This window comes from Narcine bancroftii, chromosome 3 (genome assembly GCF_036971445.1).
Source record: "Narcine bancroftii isolate sNarBan1 chromosome 3, sNarBan1.hap1, whole genome shotgun sequence".
Taxonomy (NCBI): Eukaryota; Metazoa; Chordata; class Chondrichthyes; order Torpediniformes; family Narcinidae; genus Narcine; species Narcine bancroftii.
This window is the reverse complement of record NC_091471.1, coordinates 369,584,825-369,600,067: the sequence shown is the minus strand read 5'-3', so window position 1 is coordinate 369,600,067 and position 15,243 is coordinate 369,584,825. Positions and strand designations below refer to the sequence as shown.

Sequence of the window (15,243 nt, the reverse complement as noted above, 5' to 3'; positions counted from 1 at the left end):
TGTGGATGGATTTTATATGCTTTGACTTAAATAGTTTCTTGAAATCTTCTAAATATGTACTATGGTCAAAGTCTAATATTAAAAAACTAATTCATTTTACACTGGAGAAATTTATATTAGAGGATAATATTTATTTTTCTCAGATAAGATGTACTTGCTTTCAAAAAATTCTGCAAATTCGGATGGTAAAATAATGGTGCGAAGGTTCCTTGTAACCTTAAGGCCTTTCAGGTAAGTGTCTTCTTTTTATTTTTAAAAATTATGGCTGTAAATGATTTTACATTATTTGGAGATTGATGTGAGCCATGTAGCACCTTGTGTTTAGTTTTGGGTAAAGTAAAACTTGTACTTCATTCTCTTTGCACGGGCTGGTGATCTGTATGCCACTATATTTTGTTTTCTCTTTTTTATTTTTTGTGAGGGCTCGATGACAGCAAAGCCGAGGGGACTTGATTCAGTTGTGCTCTGAGATTTTCCTGAATTGGATGTGCTATTCAGTGTTGAAATGAGATTTAAGACAAGTTGAAGAGAGTCACTTGAGACTAGTTTATCCATATGTTTCCTCTCATAGAAAGTTACATTTGAAGTATGAGGGATGAGTTGTGGAGTAGTGACTGGTGAATAGGGAGAAGCAATCTCAATCATTCATCTTCCCACTATAGGATGCTATATGTCTTTAACCAACATATTCGGAGGGCTGAGGTCCATTTTTTTTCTCAGGGCTATTTATTAGAATGCTCTTGTTGAACATATAGCCATGTGTTTAATTTGAGGTATCATAAGGTTTCATGTTTATCTGTACCTTTTTAAAAAAAAAAAATCATCACAGAGGTATAAAAGATCCATGTCTGAAATGCTATGGATTGTCCTTAGCCAGTCTTACTCAATGGAGTGTGAAAGTGGTGGAGATTATACTCTGCTTCTGTGTGTACAGAACATATTTTGATGAAAGTCACTGAGGATGAATTTGTACTATTTCATCATTTTGATTTTTTTAAAGGTTATGTTATAAAATATTGAAAGTTTTTGAGTTATTACTTATTTCAGATGTTTGAAGTAATGAGCCAGATTTATTCCTTATATTGGTTAACTTGTCAACTATAAAATTGCTCCCTTCAAAAAGCATTCACTTTTTAAGACTGGGGAAAGTGTGAAAATATGTAATGAAGTGATTTTTTCACAAATATTTCTATTTTTACAGATTAATATGATTTAAGAAAGGATGTTTAACAATATTTTGAGAGAGTTTGTTTTATATATTTATTCCAAAAATATACTACTTGACCCATGCTGATCATCCCAGAAATCAGGAATTGTAATTGAGAGAATTCATCATTTGAGGGAAAATATTCTTCAAGATTAATGTAAAAATGAGGATACGATGATGTATCATTTTCTGGCCCACAGTTTGAGGTACTCAATGCCTACATGTTCTTTCAGCTCTGAACATGATTTTATTTCAATGCCAATGTGTGGTACTTTGACAAAGGTAATAGGATCACTGTTTCTATGCCTACCCAATTAAACCTCAGGTGTATCTCAGAATAGCCATTTGAGGATGTGCATTGTCTCCCATGTTTTAAATTATTCACCCACTTCCTCTCAAGCCTTACAACAATAAAATGAAGGGTTTGTCGAGGCTGATGCTAAACTGAAGGACTGATTGAACAAATATTGCATTGTTCTTTTATCCCTCTCATTGGACATAAGCAGTGCATTCTTTTAAAGCCAGTTACAAATAGCAGTGGTAAATCTGAATTGTTCATGTCTTTCAGATTCAGTGTATATGTATTATTGATAGTACTCTTGAATGCACAATGAAAATGGAGTGGAACATTGTCCCATTTGGCAAAAGAATTGGAAGCAGAAATAAGCCATTTGGCCTTCTTTGCCATTAAATATGATTGTGGCAGATTTTTTTTCCACTCAGCACCACTTATTTATTTCCCTTCATGACTTTAGACCTTGCTATCTAAAAATTTACTGATCTCATTCTTGACTCAACTTAGCATCTTGGTCTCCACAGTTTTCATGAGTTAATGAGTTTCAAAGATTCACAACTATATTCTGAAGAAAGGAGTAAGACATGAACGTCTGCAGACAACATGATTGAAGTTAAAACACAGTGCTGGAGAAACTCAGCAAGTTAAACAGTGTTCTTTATTCAGCAAAGATAAAGGTACATAAACAACATTTCAGGCTGAGCCCTTCATCAAGGAATGAACAAAATGTGGGCAGGCACCCGAATAAAATTGTGTGGGGGGTACGGGTTCACCTCTCCATTGCCTTCCCCCTCCATTCTCAGAGCCATCCTCCACTCCTTGTTTGCTGGTGTGTCCTCCCTCCCTTCTCCACCTATTACCTTCTGCCTGTGGGTCTGTGCTCCTCACCCGTACAATTTTGTTCAGGCACCTGCCTACATTTTGTTCATACCTCAATGAAGGACTCAAATCCAAAACATTGATTATGTATCTTTATCTTTGCTACATAAAGGACACTGTTTGACCTGATCAATTTCTCCAGCATTATGTTTTGATATCTTCTGAAGAAGTTCAAGACAGAAAATTCTCATCTCTAACTGAAATGGCTGACCACTTATTTTTGACCATACATCAAAATTCTGACATTCAACTGTTTCCATCCAATGACTGGAATAGAGTACATAACATTTAAACAAATAATTAAAATGCACAAATGAATGGTAAACCATTTTGTGACCTGATCCCAATCATACAACATGCACAATATTGCATTTACAGCCATTAGAAATAATAGAATTTTAAGCCTTGTATATTTAATAAAAGACACTTTTTGCTTTGTTCTAGGTTATTTGTGGCTGGAATTGGTTTCTTCACCCTCTGTTTTATAATGACCTCACTTGGCGGACAATTTTCAGGCAAGAGATTGGGAGACTCGCCCTTTGGTATCAGACAATTAGGCATCAAACCAGAAGGTAAAACCACATTTATTTTAAATGTAAACCCAGATTAATTTATTGATCTCTAATATCCAATGTAAGGCAAGGGTGAACAAATTGACAACTGACGTTGACTTTTTTTTAATGAAAAATTGCATCAGTTTATAATTGTTTATTCCAAATCATGCATTTTGCAGCTTCATACATTCAGCAGTATTGAGTTAAAATGCCACTTTGAATTGATGTGAACATGTGAACCCAGTCCACTTTGCTTCAGTGTGAAAATAATATAATTACTTATATTCTTATTTATCTGGTAATTAATTATCTGAAGGTTTGGTAGAAGGTACCCAATCCTTTCTATTTTACGCAGATCAAGCATCTTACGCCATGGAAACAATTTCAATGTGGTTAATAGACCAATCCATGATCCTTATAATATCAAAGCATACAGAATATTCATTTGATCCTGAACATAGCAGGTTGATTTTTGTTTTGCCTTGATATTGCCATGAGATTCTACCTTGAGGTTCAGATAGGTTTTTTAACTGGATATTCCATTAGTGCAAACATTTACAAATTCCATATACTTTTAAACCCATTTTTATCTCTCAGTGTTTTTCACTAACCTTTTAGATGCTAGATGGTGGACTCTACTGCTATTGATACAACACACTCTTGCATCATAACAAATTATTTACAGTTTGGATTAAATAATAATTGGAAAATCAAGATGACTTCTATTTCAAGGTGTCTATGTCATTTGTTTTGGGCTTTTATAATTTTTGACCAATTTTGCCATGACATGAAATATGTGTTTCATTTTATATTCAGACATACCCCTCAAGACTTCTAAATACAAATCTGATCATGAAATTATGTCAGTTATCCTACACTAAAGTAGCCTAAAGATTAAAGGAATAGTTAAAATCAAGTTGAGCTCTTAGTTCACCCAAATATAGTTGTAATAATTCATAATTTTTGTTTTGCCAGAAACACAGGTAAGTCAGTAGCTCTAAGGGCCATGCATTGGTTATTGATTTTATGCAATGATTTAAATGTTGAAATTAATATATAATATCCAATGAGAAATGTGTATAACTTTTTAACACAAGAGTACAAAAGCTATTAGATTTATTTCTCTGAAAAATATAAAGAAATGCCCCAATCTACTATTTGTTACTCAGTTCCTAGAGTCATACCTCTTGCATTCCATTTCATTTTGTATTTCAGAATATATTTTCAGACCCAGACTGAGCCCATTGTACCTGCGTTTACATCAAATCTATAAATTGCGGTTTCTTCTGTCATGACACTGATTCCTTCGTCTTTGATACTGTCTAATAAATACTTTCAAGGGCTTTGTGTTCATCAAATTTGTTATTCAATATTTTATATTCTACTCCAGCTAAATTTAGTAATGAATATTTAGTGCAAATACTATGATTCAAAACATTGCAATTTTATTTAAAAATTGGGACAAAGTACATTCTTTAAATCCTTTAAAAGTGTTGCCAAGTCAGAGTCTGAAACATTGCTGAAAGATACTTGTATGTTTGAGCAGCGTGATTCAACAATAGTCATCACATGCTATTTATTCTCAGAAACTCATCTTAGTTATTTAAAGCGAATGGTGTCTTTTTATGATAGTTACTGCATTTAGAAGGCAATTACAATGAAATGCATTGCAAACAATTTAAATAGTTACAACAGGCTCCTTGATTCAGTTGGGAAAGCATTTCAAAGGAATTTCTGATTTGGGGCATTTCTGCAACTGTATAGTTTTGTTGTGTAGTAAACAAATTGCTGGAGAAACCTATTGGGTCAAGGAGCATTTGTGGAGGCAAAGGGATAGTTAGTTTCTTGATGCAAGGTTTTGACCTGAAATGTTGACTGTTCCTTTGACTTGACAGATTCTGGTTGACTAATGAGTTCCTCCAGGAGTTTTTTTTTGCTTTAGGTAACAGCAGTCTCTTTTTCTTCTTTATTTCACAGACATGTTATTTGACTACAAACATAACCAGATTACCAACCAAGCATTGCTATTTTTAAATCTAGCACACTCTGCAACCCAATCAACTCAAAAGCTTCTAAATTTTCTTCAGTGAAATCATTCTTTGCTACTTCATGACCATCTTGATTAATAGTTGTAAGTGGCAAGATGCTACTCAGCTGTTATGTAACATTTTGGCATGAGATCTCATTCCAAGATTTTATTCATGATTTTATTTTTATTTAAAATGACCTTAATCCTAGAAAATAAAACACTGGCACAATTTATAAGGGCAGTGGTGGGCATAGAAATTGTGTAGAAATACGATGAATGTTATCTCCACAAAATCTTCCAAATCCACTAGCAGGATAAGTGAGCTAACATCCTGAACATTGAAGTCCCAGTTTTACTCAGTTAGCTCTGATGAACAGGACACATTGATTCATGTCCAGCACCAGACTCTTCAAGCAGAAATTCTATTCTAAGGACATCAGAAGAAGAGCTTACTAGGTGGACAATGGAAGTGAATCAAGGATGATCTCAAAAACTGTAACATCCCAATCAACTCTTGACAAACCTTGATCTTTGGCCAATCAAAACAGAATGACCATTCGGGAAGACACTGAGATCCATTCATTGAGGGAAAACAGGTCAAATATAAACAGGGGAAGGAGTGCTCCCAAATGACCAAATTAATTGTCCCTTAAGCATTTCCTGTGCCTCCTATGGTAAATTCTACTGGACCCACTGTAAATGGTTATATCCCAGAGCTCTGTACCTTCTTCTACATCATCAGTGGTTCTCAACCTTTTTCTTTCTTCTCACATCCCACTTTAAGTCATCCCCTTTGTCATAAGTGCTCTGTGATTAGTAAGGGATTGCTTAAGGTGGGATGTGAGTGGGAAGGGAAGGTTGAGAATCACTGCTCTAGACCCAGTTGATAACGAAATGTTTCGCTTGAGAAAAATTGTCATCGGCTTATTTCTTTCGAGTTATGAAACCGTGTACATAACCTAAACAATTAAAACAGTCATTTTCAAACATTTTCTTTCCACTCACATACCACCTTAAGCAATCCCTTACTAATCACAGAGTGCCTATGGCAGAGAGAAGACTGTTCTAAATGTCATCATATTATTTTTGGACACCTTCTGACATTTTCATAAGTTCTCAGCTCTAGAATGTGGATAATGTGCTAGTTGAATTAGAATACAATGCATGTTGGACCTTTTCTGAGTAATTTTTTGCAGTTACCCAAGCAAATTCACATTGTATCTCTCAGAGCTGTGAACTATTCAAATAGATGTTTGGATTTGGGAGGTATTCATAATTATGCATTATAACAGGTTCAGTTAATAATAGGCAAAATCTTTTAAAAAGGTAGGTGAAATGGCATGCTTTCTGTATGACACTCATGTGTATCATAGCCATGTAACTGTTTATATCTTTCTACTGTTATGGACCATGGACTGACCTTTTGGACTTAAGGGTGGATTTCTGTTAAGAGCTCTGCGAAACTTGTGATACAGCTGAGTACTGACTCATCAATTGCTTGGAACTTTCAAGAACAAAGGGAGAATACAGCTGTGAAGCAGAGAGCAGCAGTTGGAATGGCAGTTAGAGCAGCAGAGGCCAGCTGGAGAGCAGTGTGAAGTGCACATGCCTCAGAGTGAGGATTCGTAAGCTTACGGCAATGCAACGTCAGTCATTTCTCTCTCCAACATTCAATACAACGTCCTTTGTTATCAGTTAAAGAACTGAACTTGGACATTGAACTGTGAGATTGAATTCTGTTGCCTGTGGTTTTGGACTAACTTACTTGACAGACTGACCTGAGTTTTTGGGGGATTTTTCCTTTTTCAATATTGGGCACAGACTTTAATGATCTTGTTAATTTTACATACATTCTGTTTATAAAGATATGATACAGTACAACTCCAATGATCCAAAATGGTCAGGACCGGGGCCATTCTGGATAAACATTCTGGAGAACTGGTCATTTTAAAAAAATAGCCCAGTGGCAACAGCAAATCGCTTCTAACAGTGTTTAAACAACCAAGAACAAGGGAAGCTTTTTAAGCATTGAAATAAAGTTTAATTCTCAGCAAAAAAAAAATGCTGGCCACCATTGATCACCGACACTTCCCCACTAGAAAATGAGAAACAAAGATTACAAATATGATCATAATTAAGAAATCCAGAGCACATTCTTAATAATGAAATAAATATAACCAACAACAAAAAAACACAAAAAAAAGGAACAAAAATTTTAAAAACCCTTCCTCTAACCAAGGTTGAAAATTGACATACATGAATCAAGTAATACCTTCTTGGAGAGGGACAACATAGTGCCAAGATTCCTGAACAACATTAAATCTTAAGATTATGATGGTAGTCCATAAATGAGGCCCATGTCTTTTGAAATTTAATATTTTAATCCTTGATGGCATATCTAATTTTTTTTCTAGATTTAAGCAAGACATAATATTGTATGTGTAGGGTGGGTATTATCTTTCCATTTTATCAAAATTGCCTGCCTGGCTAGCAATGAAGTTAAAGATAAAGATTATGTACCATAATCTCTGAATGGAAGTCAGTAATCCATCATCATCTTGAGATAATCCAAAAAGAGCAATTAAAGCAAGGTTCAAATTTTAAATTTAGAATCGCCGATAATGTTTGAAAAACATCCTTACAAAATTTTTCTAAGCTAGGGCAAGTCCAGAACAAATGGACTAAAGAGGCATCACCTGTTTTACATTTGTTACATAAAGGATTCCTATCTGAATAAAAACAGGACAGTTTAACTTTAGACATATATGCTCTGTGATCCACTTTAAATTGCAGCAAACAATGCTGTGCACAAAAGGAAGTAGTGTTAATCAAATTAAAAATGGAATCCCAAACTCCACCCAGTCAAAAGCTTTCTCAGCATCTAATGAAAGAACACATTCAGGGATAGGAGTGGGGGATAAATATAAAATATTCAATAAATGATGTCTATTAAAATAAGAATAACAATTTTTAATAAAGCCAGTTTGATCTTCAGAAATGATTAATGGTAAAATATTCTCCAGTTAATTTTTTATGCAACTGAACGGACCATCCTGATCTTCCTGCGGCCTAAAATTTTATTTTGAAATATCTTGAATCTAATATAACCTGATGATCTGTTAACGGTTAACCTCACGGCCAATCCTTGTATCGTCATCAGTAAATATTTGAATCATGGCCCCTATCTTAAAATCTAAATCAGACCTGCATAGAGTGAATACTGAGTCTCTTGGACTCTCATTGCTAAATAGGCAGGGGTTTTGTTTTTTTCTGGTACCATCAGCAAAATTTCTGTCTATTTTTGCTTGGTTGCAATTATATTACTCCCACATACTGGGTTTTTCCTTCAGGGCTGGAAACCAGTAATAAAGCAGCACTGAAGGGACAAAGGGAACACAGAAAAGCTGACAGGCATTATACTGTACTAATTATTAACACAAAACAGATCTTTAATACATAGAGTAATTTGGATTCTGTTCCTTTGATCTTCTAATGCCAGACGTCTGGGACTGATAGAATATAGGGCAGTGAAGAGTCAGATAGTAGTATTATTGCAGTCAGGCAAGCACTAGAGTGAAAAGTGCCAGAACAAGGAAAAAGGCAATGGTATAATTTTTTCTTCATTAATTAAGCTGTAAAGATGACATAGAGTAAACCTGATTATTGAAAATATACATTAATAATTTAAACTTCCAGATCATTAACAACTGACTCTACAATGTTACACTTGGGGAGTGCCCCTTTGCTGTCAGTATGCATGAAAAATGGAAATAAGGAAGTGAACATTATAACCTTTAAATTTATGTAAATATATTTAAATATGTACCACAATCAATTCTTTATAGTCCCATAGGCATCTTCTTTTGTGCTCCTGGCCTTTTAAAAGCAAACAGTGGGGGGTCTTCTGCATTGATTTCATGTAGAAAATGCATTCTTAAAGCTGAGGCCGGCTGATTTTAGGAAAGCTGTTTTTTTAATCTACTGCTTCTAAATTAAATATTACCGATTCTGCAATATTTTGAATCTGCTGATGAATGATGAGATGAAATTCAGAGTTGCTTTATCAGAGTCCAGCCTTGGCATTACTGCAACAACCATCAGTATTCCCCCTAACTTCACGTATGCACATCATTGCTGTGGTAGATTTTGAGTAATAAAATCCCTGAAATTATTGTCACCCACTTATCTACCTCTCGTTCATGAAAGAGTCTCTTCCTGATTTGTGCATTAGATAGAATTTGCCCAGTATCAGGTGGCCATTCCAAATGAGGACGTGATATATGTATATTGCATTTGTTGTTTTTGCAAAACATTTAATGTAAACGATATTGCAAAAACAACAAATGCAAGCACACTGTGGTAATATATGGTCATCTATGACCGTGTCCTCCACTAGAATGGCCACCCTATCAGCATGTATAATCTTGAACAAAGATTTATTCACCTGGATTAGCAGACCCATATTCACCTGAATACAGACAACTGCTCATTTTATTACAGAACAAAAGATGCAGCATAAGTTAATGGTAAGGGGTGCAATATTTAATGGGATTTTAAGGACTTTTTTTTCATCCAGAGAGTGTTTGAGTGGGTGATGGAGTCAGTTACACTCATAACGTTTAAAAAGTATATTGATCATTCACCTACAGGTTGAGTTCTGGAAACAGAGTTAGTGTAGATAAGTGCTTGAGCACTTGCTCAATGGGCCAGTGGACCTGTTTGCAAATGTATGATTCAATGGGATGCAGATTATGACATAGACATAATCCTGTAAGTTGTTAAAATAATCCCTTACTTCTTTTACCTGACTTAAGATTTTTTACAGGAAAAAATTAAATTGATAATGCAGTAGAAAGAAAGTCTGCTTTTCCATGTAATTCTAGTTGTATTGCCATAAATTATATAATCTCTATATTAAATACAGGGAGTCCTCGACTTCTGACCTATGTGATTATGTCCACCTGTACATACAACTGAATTTATTTTCCCAATTGGGAGATGCCAGGCTGTACCAGTGAGTTCAGTGGAAGTAAAGAATTATTCAAGGCTTCTGCTGCTAATCTCTAAAACCTCCGTTTGCTCTGTTAGGGAGTTCACTCAAACTATAATCAAGGACAATAATCAAGGACAAAATTTACTTTTTTTTCAGCCCACAAGAGTAAACAAGTTGGCATTTGTAACACCTTACTGATTGGACATGAAAAGAGGTCGAAGGTCACTGCCCCTATGTCAGTGAGGTCAGAGACAGACCCACCCACAGCCAATAGCACCTTATGGTTAGTCATCTGAAGGCACTTTCTAATTGTTCACCTGGAGCAATGAGCCAGTACCTGGGCCATTCCTCATCTGCTGGGTATAAAACCAAACTGGGCACTCCAGCCACTCTCTTTCTTCTCTATTGAGGTAACTATCTGAGCTGCTCCAGACTGGGAATCATGAACAGTGCTGGAGAATTAATTGTGAGGTGTTTTGATAAAGGCTATCTTGTGGATGCACCTCAAAGGGAACCATCATGGTTAATGAATCAAATTTGTAAATAGCTTCTGTAAGCTGAGGGCTGTGCCTGCTTGTCAGGCGAGATGTACCAGGGTTTGTTTTAACCCTCTGCAGTTGTGGTGATTTGTAGTTAAGTTAACTTGTATTTTAGCAAAAATTGATTTGCATGTGGGAGTGCATGCCTCCTGTTGCTAGCATCCCCCTGCTCAGAACCCCTGCTTGCAGCCATGGAGGGTCTCTGAATTTCCACGTAAAAAGAATGTCGCAATTGTGGGCATTGTCCTTCACTAGTAGATCCTAGTTGTACTTCCAGTACATTATTGTAACATCCATTTATTGTTGAAACACTTCCTGCATTGGAGAAGCATTGCTTGTTTTGTGGTTCCCTGTAAAGACCTGTCTTGAAAGATTGAATCTGCACTTGAGAAATTTGAAAACAAGCAACACTTCAATGGGAAATGTGTGCCAAAGTCAATCATGTCAGTTTCAATGGAGCAATTCATTGGGAAATCTTGTTCTCTGCATAGGAAAATCTCTCACTTGAAGATATCCATGTTTATATCTTGGGAACTAAATGTCACATTTTGTAGTTTGAGTTTGATACAATATGGAGTTGGGTGGGAATTGGAATGAAAACTGTGGGGAGGCTACAAAGAAATTTAAAGATGATTTGGAGGACTTGGAACTGGTTAAGAGGGCAAATATTTTGGTTCTGAAAGCAGGCATATTATTACCTGAGGAATATATTCGATTAGAAAGGAGGATATACCACAAGATCTGGGTGTCCTTGTACACTAATCTCTGTAGGACAACATTCAGGTGCAGCAAGCAGTTGGTAAGGTGAATTGTATGTTGAACCTCATTGCAAGAGGATTTGAGTTCAGGAGCAAGGGTGCCTTGCCACTAATGTGAAATTTTGATCTTCTTATTTGAGGAAGGATGGTTTTGCTCGAGAAAAGACAACACAGTGAATCATATTCGATTCTGACTTGTGTGTTGAGTTTGTTTGTTTTACCTATGATGACAAGGATTTCAAAAGCTCTGCTTTCCTCACACATCCTTAAAATCTTGCTGTTGTTAGATTAATTGGCTGCTGTAAATCACCCCAAGTGTAGTTGAGTGGTCAGAGAATTGGAGGAAACTATGGGCATGTGAGCAGAATAGGTTGTATTGAAATAATTCAAGGAATGATTGAAGGAAATATTGTGAGAACCAGCCTTGACTTGGTCTTCTGAATGCCCTCTTTGTATGAAATAGGGAAATAGAAAAATATGGGAGATGCAACTAGAATTTATTAGACAGATTCCTGGTTTAGTATTACAATCCTTGATATACCTGATCCCCTTCTGGCACCAGGTGTCCAGGATCTTGTTATCTGGAGTCATAGGTATTAATTTGTTCTGGAACAAGGGCAATTTAGAAGATAACCCCACTTTAGCCTGATATATTGATTTTTTTTTTGCCATGGGGTTATCTGTTTTGCAATATATTTTCTTGACAAATTTTTTTTAATAATATTGTGAATGTGGCTATGAAATGTAGTCTCAATTGCAATATGGATTCCAAGCAGCCAAGTAGCTATTTTACAGCAACTACATTGTTATAATGACCAGATAAACGTATTTTTTGATATGATGAATGGAGAGGTAAAGACGACCCCATGCTCATCTTTGAAATATTGCTAAGATGACCTTTAATTTCTCCCTGAAATGCAAGATTAAGCCTAATTTTGACTTCCAATATAAAAATAGAAGGCATATTTGTAGGTCATTTGTATCTTGATAGGTCAAAGTATAATTCAGACACAAGCTGTAAATGTGCAACAAGTCAAGAATGCAATAAAGACACTATTCTGTATTGTGGAAATATTCAGCTGGTAGCTACGGAGTAGAATTGTGTCAGTAAAGGACCATTGACCAAAATATTAATTTTATTCATAAAAATGCTGCCTGACATTCTTTTAAAATTTGCTAAGCAGTTTTGCTTTTGTATTAAAATTTATTATTCAACTTTGTAAGAAAACAAATAGTGATCTACTTATAATCATGCAAACATAGATTAAGTTCAATTCATTGTTGAGGCCAATTACTCTTGAATCATCTGCAAATTAATAACTCTGTTGGAGCTGGATGTGGTAGCCTGAACAGGAGCGGGTTGAGGACACATCCCTGAGGTACTCCAGTGCTCAGTGTGATGACCTTGGTCTTTCCATTAGGAATTCTAGAATCCAGTTACAGAGAGGGGTGTTGGGTCCAAGTGAGGATAACTCCTCCACCAGCCTTTGGGGAATGAATATATTAAACACCAAGCTGAACAGCCTGGTGTATGAGGCATCATTCTCCAGATGGGTCAAAAGGAGTAGAGGGACAAGGCTGTAGCATCATCAGTGGAATGGTCTGTCTCTAAGCGAATTGAAATAGGCCCAGTATCTCCGGGAGGTGCTCTTTAATGCATCCCATCACCAGATGCTCAATGGATTTCATAATGGCAGAGGTCAGCACCACAGAGTGGCAGTCATTGAGGCCTGTTACTGTCGCCCTCTTTGGTACCGGGATGATGGTAGCTGTTTTGAAACCCCTGGGAATGCTGTGACATGTTGAAAATATCCTTAAGCTCCTCCGTCAGGTGGTCTGTGCAGTCCTTCATTAACCAGGTATATTTTCTGTGGCACTGGCTTGTGTGGGTTCACCTTGGATAGGGTTCTCCTCACTTCAGCTGCAGCTTTGCAAGGGAACCATTCATCAGGGGCATATGGAGCTTTCTTTGGCATCAGTCTGTTTTCTCATCAAAATATGCATAGAAATTGTTCAGCCTGTCCAGAAGGATGAGTTGTTGTCTTTGACTTGCAAGGTTGTCTTTGGTCTGTTATAGTTTTGATCCCTTGCCACATCCATCTCGTGTCACCAGTGTCGCACAGATATCTATAGACCTTCTGAGTTTACGCACATTTTGCCTTCTGGATTGCATTGGAGAGTTTAGCCCTGGCTGATCTTAGTGCCAACTTGTCTCCTGTCCTGAAGACAGCATCATGAGCTCTGGAAGTGCCTGGACCTCTACATGCAACCATGGTTTCTGGTTAGCCTTGGTTGTGAAGCATATGATCTTGGCGACATCCTCAATGCTCTTTTTGACATAGCCATCTGAGCTGGTGTACTCCTATATGTTAGCATGACTGTTGTAGGTGGCTGCCTCTCTGAAACAGCTCCGGTCTGTAGTCTCAAAGCCGTGTCCTAATCTCCCTGCAAACTTGCTTAAAAGTACTTTCTGGAAGTTGGGCCCCTTGCACTGTGAAGTGGTCATTTGTCATAGTTCACTGCATTGCACCCATCTGCAGCTTTTATGAAAATCTTATTTCTTCTCAGTGTTACGAACAAACCTTGCTTAGTACCAACACAGGAACAGCAATGGAAGATTCATCAGACAATAGTAAATTCAAAATAATACTTTTTATTAAACTATTAATAACATATTTCTTACTTATTTCTAAACTTAACTCAACTTAATTCCCACTATGCAAAAATATAAATGTGTCCATGTGTTAAAATCCAAACCATTATAGTTTAAGCTTGAGTCTGAAAAGTCAATTTTAAAGTCCAGTTTCAAACATTTTGTTGAACTTTAGGATTTTTAAAAAATTTTCAGTTCAGAGGTAATCATAAAGCATTTTTAAACATTATAACTTCAGATCTCTTTAAACTCACAAGTCTCTTGATGAGTTGTCTTTCAGAGAGATTTCTTCTTACAAGTTTTCCCCTATCTTGTGAAGGTTGCGGAACTGTCATCTTCCTGATGATTTCTTTTTCAAACACGAGTGGCCATCTTCTGGTGTTACGAGCCCAGAGGACCCTAAAACCTAGCAGCAATAGATATTCACCAAGACGAATGGTTTCTTAAACAAAAATAGAAAATAGAATTAAACTTTAACTTATCTCTATTAACTTATTTAACCTAACTTAAACCCCTTCTAATTCTAAGTGCACGTGTATGTAATGTCTGTGTAAGCTCAGAAAAGTTATTTGGTTAATAGTCCAGTCTCACTTCTTATTCCTCCAAGTCCACTTGTTGCAGGCAATTCTTATACTGTGCACAGAATTTAACATTTATAAAGTTCACCAGGCTTTGGTGCTTGAAAGGTCAATGTTTACCGCTCAGGAAGGTTCTTGTCAGTTTTCAGAGAGAGATTTGTTGTTCCAGGACATCCACAACTGATGTACTTCCGTCAGCCACGTCAGTGTCTCACTGACAAAACATGCCCCTTCAGGGTACTCCAGATGATAACCTCTTTCTGTCAGGTCATCACAGAGTTCCTTTTTGTTTCCCTTATTCCAAGTGAAACATTAGACAGTCAGTCCTCTCCTTTTGCATAAACCATAAGGGCTTTGACTAGGCTGTCTTACAAATGGGCTGTCCACAAGCTTGCCAGCTTGACCTGTTCCAGTCCCAGCTACTTCTGCTGGCTGTAACACTGTAGAAATGATCTGTGTGTGTATCTGTCTCTTTCTCTCTCTGAGAGAAAGCCTGTTTGACTCTCTCTGCTTGTAAAACCACATGACCCTCTTACAACAGCAAACTCTCCTCCAGACAATATGTGGCTCCAACAAGCTCTTTCATCTGTTGCCTTTTGTAAACAATGATCCATTAATGAAGTTTCTTGAGCCCTCTTCAAAGCTCTTGCAAAAGCTGTGAGGCCCCAATATGTCTAGCATTAGGCAGAGCTCCAGAATTTCAAATAATATCTGTTTTAAAATGTTTGTGTGCAACCTACTCTAACAAACCTTTCCCA

At 36.6% G+C, this 15,243-nt stretch overlaps 1 protein-coding gene across 10 annotated transcripts in view; it reads left to right on the top strand.

Moving 5' to 3' along the window:
* Nucleotides 1–15,243, top strand: part of LOC138759590 (alpha-1,6-mannosylglycoprotein 6-beta-N-acetylglucosaminyltransferase B) — a 619,678-nt gene that overhangs the window by 22,516 nt on the left and 581,919 nt on the right. For 8 of the 10 annotated variants that reach the window (XM_069930278.1, XM_069930271.1, XM_069930269.1 and 5 more), the window contains 2 exons: nucleotides 144–231; nucleotides 2,826–2,953. In XM_069930278.1, coding sequence (XP_069786379.1) covers nucleotides 149–231; nucleotides 2,826–2,953 — 211 coding nt within the window. In that variant the 5' untranslated portion in view covers nucleotides 144–148. The remainder of the gene's footprint in view (nucleotides 1–143; nucleotides 232–2,825; nucleotides 2,954–15,243) is intronic. The other 2 variants (XM_069930274.1, XM_069930276.1) reach the window with 1 other exon arrangement.